The sequence below is a fragment of the Protobothrops mucrosquamatus genome, unplaced genomic scaffold (assembly GCF_001527695.2).
Source record: "Protobothrops mucrosquamatus isolate PMUCROS unplaced genomic scaffold, P.Mucros_1.0 scaffold_140, whole genome shotgun sequence".
Classification (NCBI taxonomy): domain Eukaryota; kingdom Metazoa; phylum Chordata; class Lepidosauria; order Squamata; family Viperidae; genus Protobothrops; species Protobothrops mucrosquamatus.
The window spans coordinates 214,807-229,153 of NW_015386216.1; the positions used below are offsets into that span (position 1 = coordinate 214,807).

Sequence of the window (14,347 nt, forward strand, 5' to 3'; positions counted from 1 at the left end):
GAGGGGAAAGGGAGAGGTTTCCAAGCTGAGCCATGCTGGCTCAGGAATTCTGGGAGTTGAAGTCCACGAGTCAGAAAGCGGCCTAGGCCTAGGCCAGAGGTAGGCAACCTTGGCTCTTTTATGACTCGTGGACTTCAACTCCCAGAATTCCTGAGCCAGCCATGCTGAGGGGAAAGGGAGAGGTTTCCAAGCTGAGCCAAGCTGGCTCAGGAATTCTGGGAGTTGAAGTCCACGAGTCATGAAGGGGCCAAAGTTTCCCCCATGCTGGCTCAGGAATTCTGGGAGTTGAAGTCCGCGAGTCATAAAAGAGCCAAGGTTGCCTACCCCTGAGCTAGAGCAAAGGACGGGAGCTCACCCTGTCGCACGGCTTTTGGGTCTTAAACCCAGGCTACCAGCTTTCCAGCTGACAAGCTCAGCGTCTTTAGCCTCTGAGCCACCGTGCCCCCCCCAATTGCACCAGGACCATGTGCTAAACCTTCCACCAGGTTCCCAACCGAGCAGAGACTTTACCAAGCCGTGAAATTCAAGTTAAATTCTCATCAAATCCACTACAAACGCCTTGGTTTTAAAGGCCCTGCAGTGGAAAGGAAGCCAAACTTTCCTTAACGCGCAGTTAACAAAACCAACGCGGCATTGCTTCTTTCTATACTGTCTCAATTCCTGGCAAATAGATGGGGAGGAAATGGAGGTAGTGCCAGATTTTATCACCTCAGGTGGGGACTGCAGCCAAGAAATTAAAAGACGCTTGCTCCTGGGGAGGAAAGCTATGGCAAATCTAGACAGCATACTAAAAGGCAGAGACATCACCCTGCCAACAAAAGTACGTATAGTCAAGGCCATGGTTTTCCCAGTTGCAATGTATGGCTGTGAAAGCTGGACCATAAGAAAGGCTGAGCGCCAAAGAATGGAGGCCTTTGAACTATGGTGCTGGAGAAGACTCCTGCGAGTCCCCTGGACTGCAAGGCGATCCAACCGGTCAGTCCTAGAGGAGATCAACCCTGACTGCTCTTTAGAAGGCCAGATCCTGAAGTTGAAACTCAAGTACTTTGGCCACCTAATGAGAAGGAAGGACTCACTGGAGAAGAGCCTGATGCTGGGAAAGATGGAGGGCAAGAGAAGAAGAAGGGGACGACAGAGAAGGAGGGGGCTGGATGGAGTCACTGAAGCAACAAATACTGTCTTTAAACCAGCAACTAGGGGACCTCAACAGTAAATTCCCACGAAAGAGCCTGAAGGAAGAGGCTGTAAATCTTTTCTTTAGAGGCAGCTAGACCGTTCCCCTCTTCCCACCCAGCCGCAAACAACGGTTAATCATTGTGGACTAAGGAACAGCAGGAGACACGGTAATCCAATCACAAAATCTGGCAACTTCTCGGTGGTTGGAGCCTGCGTTTCTTTTCAGCGGAAGAATTTCAGGCTGTTTGCAACATCTGTCAAAAGAGCAGTAAGGCTACTTACTGGGATACAGGTGCCAGCCACGTGTGTGTTGTGTAAGGGAGCTCAACAATATGAAACAAACTGCTGTGGAGCGTGACGAAAAGGGAACGAACGGGTGGCATTTGAAACTCTTCTAATTTCCACAGCCAAACAGCTGACATGGACTATAAAAAAAAACTAAGCATGGAGTAAAGAAGTCTCAGTTGTACTGCAAGTAATTACTTGCAACCATTCGGTTAGTGACCGTTCAAAGTTACATAGGCACCGAAAACAGTGACCTATGACCGTTTTTCACACTTACGTCCGTTGCAGCATCCCCGTGGCCTCGTGATCAAAATTCAAACACTTGGCAACTGGCTTGTACTTATGACGGTTGCAGTGTCCCGGGGGTTTCTCTTTCCATGGGAAGAGAAAATGAATGAAACATACTCTTCAAAAAGACTTATCAGAGGGGGAAAAAATCCCGAGGTGATATGTAATTTATAATTCCTGCTTGATAGACACCAATAGAGTAGACGCTGTGAAGTTAGATTAGAAATGGAATCCATCCTGGATGGTCAAAGCCAGGGGTAGGCAACCTTGGCTCTTTTATGACTCATGGACTTCAACTCCCAGAATTCCTGAGCCAGCCATGCTGAGGGGAAAGGGAGAGTTTCCAAGCTGAGCCATGCTGGCTCAGGAATTCTGGGAGCTGAAGTCCACGAGTCATAAAAGAGCCAGGGTTGCCTACCTCTGGTCAAAGCAGTGGTGGGATTGAGCTGGTTCGCACCTGTTCGGCAGAACCGGGAGCTAATTTTTTGTTGCTCGGGCCCAGAATGAATTTCCGGAAGCGCCATCCACGCAGAGAACCGGTTGTTCCCGTATTTGAATCCCACCACTGGGTCACAGCAATGTGTGGCCCAGCTGAGGAACCCCAGAATAATCTGGAAGCAACTCACACACCTGAAAGCAACCAAGCCAGGAAAAGCTGGGATTCAACTAAGAGTTTATAACAATCTTTTCAATTCCTCTTCTGGGTCTACGAGTTCACTAGGAGACACCTCAAAATGATATACGCAATAGCGAGCACTGGTGAGAAGCCCTTCTACGTCTTCCAGGTGGACCTGGAGTCATTTGGAAGACTGAAGATGCAACCTTCATATTTAATGCCTATGTTAAGGTTCCGACTGATGAACCCAACAAAGTAAGTATAGCTGAGGCGATGCAATCTCTAATGCAAAACTTTATTGAGCACACCATTTTGGCACAGAGGAAAGGAAAACCAGCTCTGGTTAACTGGTGCCAAAATCAGTATATTAAAAGTATAGAGCAGTGATGGCGAACCATTTAGACACCGAGTGCCCCAAAACCACCCCTCCCATCCCTGCTCCGCCCCAACCTGCCCGCTCCACCCCCGCTCCGCCCCACTCTGCCCGCTCCACCCCCCGCCCTGACCCCACCCACCTCGCCCTGCCCCGCCCGCTCCTGCTCCACCATCACCCCACTTGCCCACAGGGCCACCTACCACCTCCACGGCCTACCGCACATCACCCTGGCGGCCCTGCAGCGCCCTGGCGGCCACGCCCTCCACCCGCGCCTTGCAGCCTCATCTGTGCACGACGGGGTGCAAAGACAGAGTATTGTCCCTGCTGGCCAGCTGCCATGTCCTTAGCTGTGCTGTTCCGCGCGGGCCGCGCCCAGGGGCAACTCTCCTCCAGAGGGGCTGCTGGTGAGGAGGGGGCCACGGGAGGAGGTGGGGCCGGGGCGATAGCACGCGTGTCCACAGAGAGGGCTCTGCGTGCCGCCTCTGGCACACGTGCCATAGGTTCGCCACCACTGGTATAGAGTCTCCCTCCCCCCTAATAGTGCAGGTCACATTGTCCAGTGAAGCATCCGACAAGTATTATGAGAGAGGGTTTCAGTTCTTAGTAAACAACTTTTGAGTGACCTTAGTGGTCACAGCTTGGCAGTCCGATGTCTGAAGCCTCCCCTCTCCCCCCCCCCCACCAAATTTGTAGGCAAGCTAAGAAGCAGTAATGGATGCCACCGCATAGTTATTCTTCGCAGCTTGACAGCATAATTGAAAAGCATCCAGCAAAGGTCAACTCGGGCAAACAGGTAAGGTTCAGAACAGGACACCGGCTCATCTTCCTTTTTGGCAGGGCACCAAATACTCAAGCTTGTTTTACCTGTGCCAAAATCTGACTCACTTCCCCTTAAACAGCAATCATCAGATCACCTGTGTGGAGTTATTTAAATTTTGCTTTTTGTAGCCCTGTTTTTTTTTTTAACCGTAAGATTCATTTTAATGCCGAGAAGACGCCACCTCCTACGCCATCTTCACCTGTGGATTTTTAAAATTGTAAATATTTTACGGATATGCCGGGGACAACAGGTGTCCTCTGGATTGCTACAACTTCAACTCCCACAATCCCCAGCCACCTCTCTCTTTTTTTTTTCCTCAGCGGAGACCACAAACTATTCATCCAATCGCGGCCTCTGAATTACAATATCTCAATCTTAAATCTCTAGCGTGAGACATTAAACAGCAATTTTCTTACAAGCGGTCCATAGCTTATTTTAGACAGTTTTAGAATTTAGAATTTAGAATTTAGAATAGAATAGAATAGAATAGAATTTAGAATAGAATAGAATAGAATAGAGAATAGAATAGAATAGAATAGAATAGAATAGAATAGAATAGAATAGAATATGGAATGGAATGGAATGGAATGGAATAGAATAGAATCTAGAAGGGACCTTGGAGGTCTTCTAGTCCAGTTCCCTGTTCAAACAGGAGAACCTGTACCCTTTTAAAAAAAATGGTTGTCTTAAAAACCTCCAGTGTTGGAGCATTCACAACTTCTGGAGGCAGGTTGTTGCACTGATTAATTGTTCTAACTGTCAGGAAGTTTCTCCTTAGTTCTAGGTTGCTTCTCTCCTTGATTAGTTTCTATCCGTTGTTTCTTGTCCTGCCTTCAGGCGCTTTGGAGAATCGCTTGACTCCCTCTTCTGTGTGGCAATCCCAGTTTATTCCAGGCCACAGGTGTGCGACTAATGAAGCTCTGACATCACTGTAGTGGTTGGTGCCAAAATGTACAGCCCATTTCTCGGGGGTACAAAGATTTCACTTTGCCCATTTAAATATCCCAGATGGGAGTCACAATCATCAGAAAATGGTGGTGAAGGGGTGAATGGTTATCTTAAGCCGTTACGTTCCCCCCCCAAAAGTAACAGAAGATTGAAAAAGCTGATCCTCCACTTGAAAAGAATGTCTACCCTATAACTCAGGGTTGAACTGTGGCATTCTTGGTGCTCTCTAAGACTGTTTGCTTGCAAACGTTTTATGACCCAACTAGGTAATATCATCAATGTGAGAGTGTGGGGTTGATCCTTCCCACTTCAGGAATAATCTAGAACAGTGGGTTTTTTTTCAAAATTGGGAACTTATCCCATGCTAGCTGGGGAATTCTGGTAGCTGAAATTCACACATCGTAAGAGTTTGCCAAGGTTAAAAAAAAGACTGTTCTAATAACCTTTCAAATTCTGCGATCCTAAGACAGCATAAGTGAAATTTCAATTGGTGCACAGATTTTCCCGGGTGGCTGGAGAATTCTGGAAGCTGAAATCTACACTTCTTGAAGTTGGCAAGTTTGAAAGACATCGCTCTAGAACAGGGCTTTTCAACCTTTTCACCCATTGTGCCACTTTTAGCATATGGCAACATCCGAGTACCACCAGTCGCCTAGCAAGGTGTCAAAAACTTGATGACCAAGAAAAAAAAAGAAGGAAAAAAGTGATAAAGTACAGGTAGTCCTCGACTTACAACAGTTCGCTTAGTGACTGTTTGAAGTTACAATGGCACTGAAAAAAGTGCCCCCCAAGCCACAGCCAAGCAAGACACCTGCCTGCCCGCCTGGCCGCACTCTTCCTCCTGTCTAAGACTTTCATTGTTGTGAGCATTTCTGTTGAGGATTGGAAGCGGGGGTGGGGTGGGGGGGTGTTTGGTTTTTATTCCTCCCCCCATCTGCTGGGTGGTTGCAGCAGGTTTTGGTCACTTCACATGACCCTGGGACACCGTGACCATCATAAATATGAATCAGTTGCCAAGCATCTGAATGTAAATCACAAGACCCTGGAGAGGCTGCAACATTCCAGCTGATCGGCGCTTCTTCTGGGCTCAGCAGAAGCGTCAGGATCAGTGCTGCTTTCCAGCTGATTGGTGCTTCTTCAGGGCTCAGCAGAAGCACCAGGATCAGCGCCGAGCTCCAGCTGGAGCCTGGCGCTGATCCTGGTGCTTCCACTGAGCCCTGACAGCCCCGAAAAAGCACTGATCAGCTGGAAAGCGGCACTGATCCTGGCGCTTCCGCTGAGCCCTGACAGCCCTGCAGCTCCAGCCATTTCTCGCTCAGGCTTGTGCGGTGCTGCCACCGGTTCAGCTCATTCCCATCTCCTGCTACTTTTCTAGGATGGTCGCGTACCACCTGCCAGGTGCCAATGTACCACAGGTGGTACCCGTACCACTGGTTGAAAAGCCCTGCTCTAGAACAGAGGTGTCAAACTGCCGGCCCGTGGGCCAGATGCATCATGCAGAAGCCGCGCCCACCCCATTGCTGGCAATGGCAACAAAGTCCCGATATGTCGCGCGACGTCGCAGGTTTGAAATGTCTGCTCTAGAAGCTACGTAAGAGGCTTGGAGAGACTCAAACGGTGGACAACTATTTCCACTGAAGCAGGTACAGCAAGTAAAGACCACACTTGTTAAAAATGATGGAACGTCCCAGCTGGAGTAAGGATGCGCTCCACTCACCTTGAACACTCAAGGCCACAATTAGCTATTGGAGGAAAAAATTCACCCTCCTGGCCCTACAAATGGAATCTAATGGAATAAGGATGAAAATGTAGTATCTGAAACTTTCATCTGGAGCAGCGGTTCTCAACCTATGGGTCGCGACCCCATTTGGGGTCGATCGACCATTTCACGGGGGTCGCCAAGCAAGGCTGTCCGCCATTTTTTCCCCCTTTTCTGGCGGGTGCCTTACCTCCCTTGAGCTGGGCCAGCTGGTGGTCGGCCTGTACATCTCTGCCGCTTGCCAGCTACGCCTCGGCCGGCGCAGGGGGCGGAACCACGCATGCGTGGCGCTCCCGGGCAGGGAAAGTCCTCGACTTACGACCGGTTGGGTAGTCCTCGACTTACGACCGGTTTAGTCCTCGACTTACGACCGGTTGGGGTCGCGGCATTAAAAAGGTTGAGAACCACTGATCTGGAGGAACGACAGCCTGGGACTTCAAAACAGGGAAGCGAGAGTCCACATTTTGTTAGAATTTAATATAATAATGATGAATAAGGATGAAAATGTGGTATCTGAAACTTTCGTCTGGAGGGACGACAGCCTGGGACTTCAAAACAGGGAAGCGAGAGTCCACGTTTTGTTAGAATTTAATATAGTAATGATTTATTAAGAATTCATCCTTCAAACAGAGCAAAAAAGTTTCTCCCTTACCTGGATCTGGTGGCATGCAGGTACAGGAATAAAGCGTAATATCGTTCACTTTGAAGTGGGAATTGATGGGGTAATAATCGGCTAGTTTGATCATCTTCTTGAAGGCATCGTAGATGAAGATGAAGCTAATCAGAGAGGAGAAGCCTTCTTCTGTGAACCGGGTGAAGTACTGAACTAAAAAGCTAGCGTCGGTAGCAACCAAGATCAGACACAGGAAGGCTGACCACAAGCCAATCCAGAGACGGAACTCCAGATAATCAAAGCCGTTGTCTCTGCAAATGAAGAAGTCAAGTGAGATTGAAAAATAGGAAAATAAAAGAGGGGGAAATAGCATGTTGTTGTTGTTGTTGTTAGTTGCGAAGTCGTGTCCGACCCACCGCGACCCCATAGACAACGTTCCTCCAGGCCTTCCTGTCCTCTACCATCTTCTGGAGTCCATTTAAGCTCACGCCTACTGCTTCAGTGAGTCCATCCAGCCACCTCATTCTCTGTTGTCCCCTTCTTCTATGGCCCTCAATCTTTCTCAGCATTAGGCTCTTCTCCAGTGAGTCCTTCCTTCTCATTAGGTGGCCAAAGTATTTGAGTTTCAACTTCAGGAATCATAAACTCCATGGAATCATAAAGCTGATTACATTAATGGCGTCTTCATTAAATATTGCTCAACAGGGTCATTTCTCTGGAACAATTTATCTCTAGGCATCTCTTCCAGAGAGACTATAAATTAGTTGGAACTGACTAAGAAACCGAATGCTTGTTTTCGTCTTTGTCTGAATTAAACCACCATTCTCAAAGCGCTTCAGTTGAAGAACGGTTGCAGGAATTGGGTATGGCTAGTCTATCGAAAGATTGAGGGCAATAGAAGAATGGGATGACAGAGAATGAGGTGGCTGGATGGAGTCACTGAAGCAGTTGTTGTTGTTAGTTGCGAAGTCGTGTCCGACCCATTGCGACCCCATGGACAACGTTCCTCCAGGCCTTCCTGTCCTCTACCATCTTCTGGAGTCCATTTAAGCTCAGGCCTATTGCTTCAATGACTCCATCCAGCCACCTCATTCTCTGTCGTCCCCTTCTTCTATTGCCCTCCATCTTTCCCAGCATTAGGCCCTTCTCCAGTGAGTCCTTCCTTCTCATTAGGTGGCCAAAGGACTTGAGTTTCAACTTCAGGATCTGGCCTTCTAAAGAGCAGTCAGGGTTGATCTCCTCTAGGACTGACAACATTTTTAGAGGATGCTCCTAGAATAGGTTGCTATACATTTGTCTGTCAGAAACCCCCCATGATATCACCAGCACCTTTTCGTTTCGGACTTACTTGCTAAAGTTAAATAAAAGTCGCTCAAAGACCAACACGGGCCCAGTGCTGCTCAGAATAGTAAGTGGCTGGCCAGCGAATAAACAGAAAACGGCTCCTGTAACGGCTGTGCCCAGAAAGCTTTCCAACACACCCTAGAAGCAAAAAAAAACAAGCAAATACATCCATGTTATTACATGCATTCAGACAGGAAGGCGGTGCAGAGAGTGGTGAGGACAGCAGAAAAGATCACTGGCAGTTCCCTCCCTCCCATCCAGGACATAGCACAGAAGCGTTGCTTGAGCAGGGTCCGTAAGATTATCTGGGACACTACAATCCTCTTCACGACCTGTTTTCTTTGTTACCTTATGGGAGGAAGGGGCTTCGTGGTATCCATAGCAGAACATCCAGATTCAGTCAGAGTTTCATTCCATACAGCATTAACCTTGTGAACTCTCAAGCTTCCTCCTTCCGTTATATATTCAAGATGGACAGTGTTTAATATTTATTTGTTACGTATATGTAGGGGTGTGGGTCTACACATATGTTATATATAGTATATTTTAGGTGTGTGTCGTGTATGTGTTTCACTTTGAGAGCGGGCACCTAAATTTCATTTTTTGATGTGTGCCATTGTGCCCACAGTAAAAAAATGACAATAAAAGTTATCTTAATATTAATATATATTATTAATATATAAAGGTTATCTTAATATTGATATATATTAATCAGTGGAACAGCCTGCCTCCAGAAGCGGTGAATGCTCCAACACTGGAAGTTTTTAAGAAGAAACTGGACAGCCATTTGTCCGAAATGGTATAGGGTTTCCTGCCTGAGCAGGGGGTTGGACTAGATGACCTCCAAGGTCCCTTCCAACTTTATCATCATCATCATCATCATCATCATCATCATCATCATCATCATCCTTATCTTATCTTATCTTATCTTATCTTATCTTACCTTACCTTACCTTACCTTACCTTACCTCACCTCACCTCACCTCACCTCACCTTACCTTATCTTAAATACCCAGCTTTACACTTGCAATGGCAGGGGAAGAGAAATAACTGACATGTTGAACTGGATAGGGAAGCTAAATTACTTCATTTAATTCACAGTCACCAAAACACTTTTCAGCAGAAGTGATGGCTTTCGCAGGAGAGAATTACAGTTTGAAATCTCCAAATGTTTTCAAGTCCGTGGCTGATCCTTCTGATTAATGGTGGTTGTAATAACAAATGTCTGCTGAGCTCACAAATATTTATCTGGGTTCCTTATAGGCCCCCACATTCACATTCCTCCGGTAGCTTTTACACTCTCCAAGGGCCGCATCAAAAGAGGAAATTGCCTGCCTATAAAAATCCATCCCTCAATTGAAATCTTGATTGCAGGTAGTCCTGGACCACAATTCACGCCCATACTTTTGTTGCTAAGTGAGACAGTTGTTCAATGAGCCTTGCCCTATTTTACAACTTTTCTTGTCACAGTTTTTAAGTGAATCACTGCAGTTGTTAAGTTATAACATGGTTAACTGGCTTCCCCATTGACTTTGCTTGTCAGAAGATCACAAAAGGGGATCACACGATCCCGGGACGCTGCAACCGTCTTAAAGACGAGTCAGTTGCCAAGTGTCTGGATTTAGATCACGTGACCATGTAATGGATGCTGCCACGTAAATGTGAAAAATGGTCCTAAGTTTTTCAACGGTCACTAAACGAACTGTTGTAAATCGAGGACTGCCTATCTATGCCTTTCTGCGTTTAGTGGATTGTTATGCTGCTAGAATCACAGAACTGGAAAGGATTTTAGAGATTATCTCGTCCTGCGTTTCTCAACCTTGGCAATGCTCACAGGTCTGGACTTCAATTCCCAGAATGCTCTAGTCAGCATGCTAAGGTCGAGAAGCATTGACATAATACAAATGGCTGTTCTTGCAGGATTCACTGGAGCAGTGATGGCGAACCTTTTAGAGACCGAGTGCCCAAACTGCAACCCAAAACCCACTTATGCATCATCGGGTGCCGAGTGGGTGTGGCCCATTGGGTGGGCATGGCTGCGGTGGTAACGGCACACTGGGTGGGACTAAAAAGTTTAATCAATCAATTCCAACTTTGCAAGATCTTTTTTTTTCCCACGAGAAGTTGAAATTGATTGATTGAACCTTTTTTTTTTTTTGCACATGGCGGCGGAGGCCTAAAGCGAAAAAATTTTATAAAACCCAGCTGAAGGCCTAGGACTGGGGCGACGGCGCACGTGCCCACAGAGAGGGCTCTGAGTGCCGCCTCTGGCACCCGTGCCATAGGTTCGCCACCACTGCACTAGAGGTTACTTGCTCAATGATGTTTGAAGATCTCTATTGAAAAACTGCTTATCACTTTGTGTGACAGCCTTTTCCATGGGCTGGCAGCTTTTAGGAAATTCACCCCAATACCCAATTTTGAGCCTATTTCCTTAGGAAATTACTCACTGGTCCCATCTCGTTTGTTGAAGTACAGTAGAATGAAGAATGCACAGGTCGTTTTCAACTTACAACTATTTGTTTAGTGATCGCTTGAAGTTACAACGTCACTGAAAAAAGTGACTTAGGATCGTTTTTCACATTACAACCATGGCACCATCCCCCTGGTCACATGATCAAAACCCGGAGGCTTGGCAACTGATATTTATGACAGTTGTGTTGTCCTGGGATCACGTGATCACTTTTTGCGACCTTCTGAATAGCAAAGTCAATGGGGAAGCCAGATTCACTTAACAACCATGTTACTAACTTAACAACTGCAGAGATTCACTTAGCAACACTTAGCAAGAAAGTTCGTAAAAATGGGGCAATGTTCACTTAGCAACTGTCTTGGTTAGCGACAGAAATTTCACACTCAATGGTGGTCGTAAGTCAAGGACTTTTTGAGAATATGTTTGCCCAGTCAAATTTCACTTCTTTGTAGGAACCCAGCCAAAAAAAAAAAAAACCCTCTATCTCCTTAAACCGTGAATGGTATTTTAATTTCCTTCTTGAAAGCTGCTCTTTTTATCATTTTTTCCCCACTATTTTTATCCTTGTGTTTATTTTTGACCTTTATGATTCATATTTATTGTGTTTATTCAATAGCCTCTGGGGCATTTACCTCAAAACTCAGGACTGGACTCTGTCTATAAATAAACAGATAAATCTAGCACTCCTTTCAAACTATTTAACATATTCCCTACTCAGAAAGAAGCCGATTGTCTTAGAAGCACTAAACCTTGACTCAATCCACCCCCACAAGCCAAAATTATTTCTATCACTACTAAATATCCTCTCCACCCTCACTGGACAAGCAATAGCAGTTTTTGTCCCCCAAGTCCTTCTGAACCAATGGCGATCTGAACTTATTAGCACATGAACAATGAAATAATGGTAACAATGCTTCTCAGCACAGACTTTCCTATTTGCAGAGATAAAAAAATAGTACATCTCAGGATTTAGTGCAGGGGTCTTCAAACTTGGCTTTTTTATGACTTGTGGACTTCAAGTCCCAGAATTCCTCAGCCAGGCACGCTGGCTGAGGAATTCTGGGAGTTGAAGTCCACAAGTCATCAAAGGGCCAAGTTTGAAGACCCTTGTAGTAGGAGGTGGGAAAAATTATGAAAGCACAATGACATCTTGGCTGCTGGAGAGAAAGGACACTTCTACAAAAAGGACAACGCGATGAGGCTTCAAAGAAAGCTGTGTTTGCCCAATTCCATTCCGTCGAGGTTGGCTTCTTCAGGACCGTGACCCACCTGCATGTTTTCTGTGGCATCTCCCAGCAGGCCTCCGAAAGTGATGGCGTTGGTTACCGTTGCCAGGTAGATGAAGAGAATGGCAGACAGGGCTTGGATGTTGAAGGCATCGTAGAAATCGCTGGCAAAGAAAGGAGCTTTCCTCTTGATGTCTTTGATTAAACCCCCACAAAATCTAAGAAGAAGAAGAAGAGGAAGTGTCACAATGACATTAGTCCACATAGCGAAGGAGAGTTTGAAAACAGCAACCCCAAAACACAGTTTTAAGGGCTGTTGTAATAGCTTCCCCCAAGAAGGATGCGAGTTAAAACTATCTGAAGGAGAAACTTCCTGACATTTCAGTGGAACCACTTTCCTCCAGAAGCGGTGAATGCTCCAAACACTGGAAGTTTTTAAGAAGAGACTGGACAGCCATTTGTCTGAAATGGAATAGGGTTTCCTGCCTGAGCAGGGGGCTGGACTAGATGACCTCCAAGGTCCCTTCCAACTTTATTATTATTATTATTTACAGGTTGTCCTTGATTTATGATTGCATCTGAGTCCAGAATTACCATCCTAAGATGTTGCAGTTGTAAATTATTTATTTATTTATTTATTATTTAAATTTATATACCGCCCTATCTCCCTTACTTACGGGACTCAGGGCGGTGAACAGGCAATAATAAAAATCACAATAAATATTGAATAAAAATCAAGGTATCATGTCATTAGACCTGAGGTGTTTTTGTTTGTTTTTTTTTGCAACATTTGTTAAGCAAAGGCTGCAGTAAACGCCACACTCACTATATCAGTGGTTCTCAACCTTTTTAATGCCGCGACCCCCAACCGATCGTAAGTCGAGGACTAAACCGGTCGTAAGTCGAGGACTAAACCGGTCATAAGTTGAGGACTTTCCCTGCCCGGGAGCACCGCGCATGCGTGGTTCCGCCCTCTGCGCCGGCCGAGGCGTAGCTGGCAAGTGGCAGAGACGGAGCAGGCCGACCACCAGCTGGCCCAGCCCAAGGGAGGTAAGGCACCCGCTGGAAAAGGGGGGAAAAATGGCAGACAAAAAAAATGGCGGACAAAAAAAATGGCGGACAGCCTTGCTTGGCGACCCCCGTGAAATGGTCGATCGACCCCAAATGGGGTCCCGACCCACAGGTTGAGAACCACTGCACTATATGAATCTGTTTTCCCCAATGGGAGGGATTTTTTTGTTTTTTGTTTTGCTGGAAACTGGAAGCAAACGCTGCAAGCCAGCAAAAGGTGTCACAAATCAGGGTCACCTGATTACAGGATGCTGTAAATGGACGTAAAAGCGAGCCAGTTGCCAAACGCTCCAAATACAATCACACGATTGGGGGCGTTTGTGTGCAGTTGTTGTAAGCTCCAAAAACAGATTGTAAATAGTTCTAGGGAGATATGTTGTAACTTCAGGGGGTTGTTAAGCAGCTGGTTGTAAGTTATGATAAGTTACAGATTACAGAAACCAATCAAGGAGAGAAGCAACCTAGAACTAAGAAATTTCCTGACAGTTAGAACAATTAACCAGTGGAAAAACTTGTGGATGCTCCAATACTGGAGGTTTTTAAGAAGAGATTGGACATCTATTTGTCTGAAATGGTATAGGGTTTCCTGCCTGAACAGGGAGGGTTGGACTACAAGACCTCCAAGGTCCCTTCCAACTATTCTATTTCTATTTATTTCTATTTCTATTTCTATTTCTATTTCTATTTCTATTTCTATTTCTATTTCTATTTCTATTTCTATTTCTATTTCTATTTCTATTTCTATTCTAAGGACTACCTATATAACACACTAGCAAAGTATCCCATATGAAGATATGAACTTTTGTCTCTTACTTGCCAGTTCGTTGCAATTCTTCACAGTCTCCGTGTCCCCCTCCTCCATTTCCTCCCTCGTGAGGGGGGTCTCCATTCATCTGGATATTCTCGCCGCCTGCATACAAGTTTTTCCTGGGCAGACAGAATGAGAACACAACTGAATATGCACATTTGAGGCAAACATCATACAGATACACATACCCAGAAACCCAAATGCCACAGACGTGCATTCTTAACCTTTTGTAATCTTCAGAAATTACATTTGGTCTTAATAATATGAACTAATCTGTCCTCTGCAGAACACCAGGCTCAAACACTGATGCATTTGAGGCATGTTTTGAAAAACAATTTGGTTAGATTTAGCCCTCCCTGGCTTTTAATTTCCCTAACATTTGTCTTTTGACGGATGGTTTGTGAAATAATAAAAATAATGTTTGTTTATCTGTCTGTCTGTCTGTCTATCTATCTATCTATCTCTATTATCTATTTATCTATTTAATATCTCTCTCTCTCTCTCTCTCTCTCTCTCTCTCTCTCTCTCTCTCTCTCTCTCTCTC

At 45.7% G+C, this 14,347-nt stretch overlaps 1 protein-coding gene across 1 annotated transcript in view; it reads right to left on the minus strand.

Moving 5' to 3' along the window:
* Window positions 1-14,347, minus strand: part of SLC4A4 (solute carrier family 4 member 4) — a 104,474-nt gene that overhangs the window by 40,475 nt on the left and 49,652 nt on the right. The window contains exons 8-11 of the mRNA XM_015818580.1: window positions 13,809-13,922; window positions 11,968-12,142; window positions 8,230-8,363; window positions 6,921-7,192 (exon numbers count right to left, since the gene is read on the minus strand). Of these exons, the coding sequence (XP_015674066.1) occupies window positions 6,921-7,192; window positions 8,230-8,363; window positions 11,968-12,142; window positions 13,809-13,922 (695 nt within the window). The remainder of the gene's footprint in view (window positions 1-6,920; window positions 7,193-8,229; window positions 8,364-11,967; window positions 12,143-13,808; window positions 13,923-14,347) is intronic.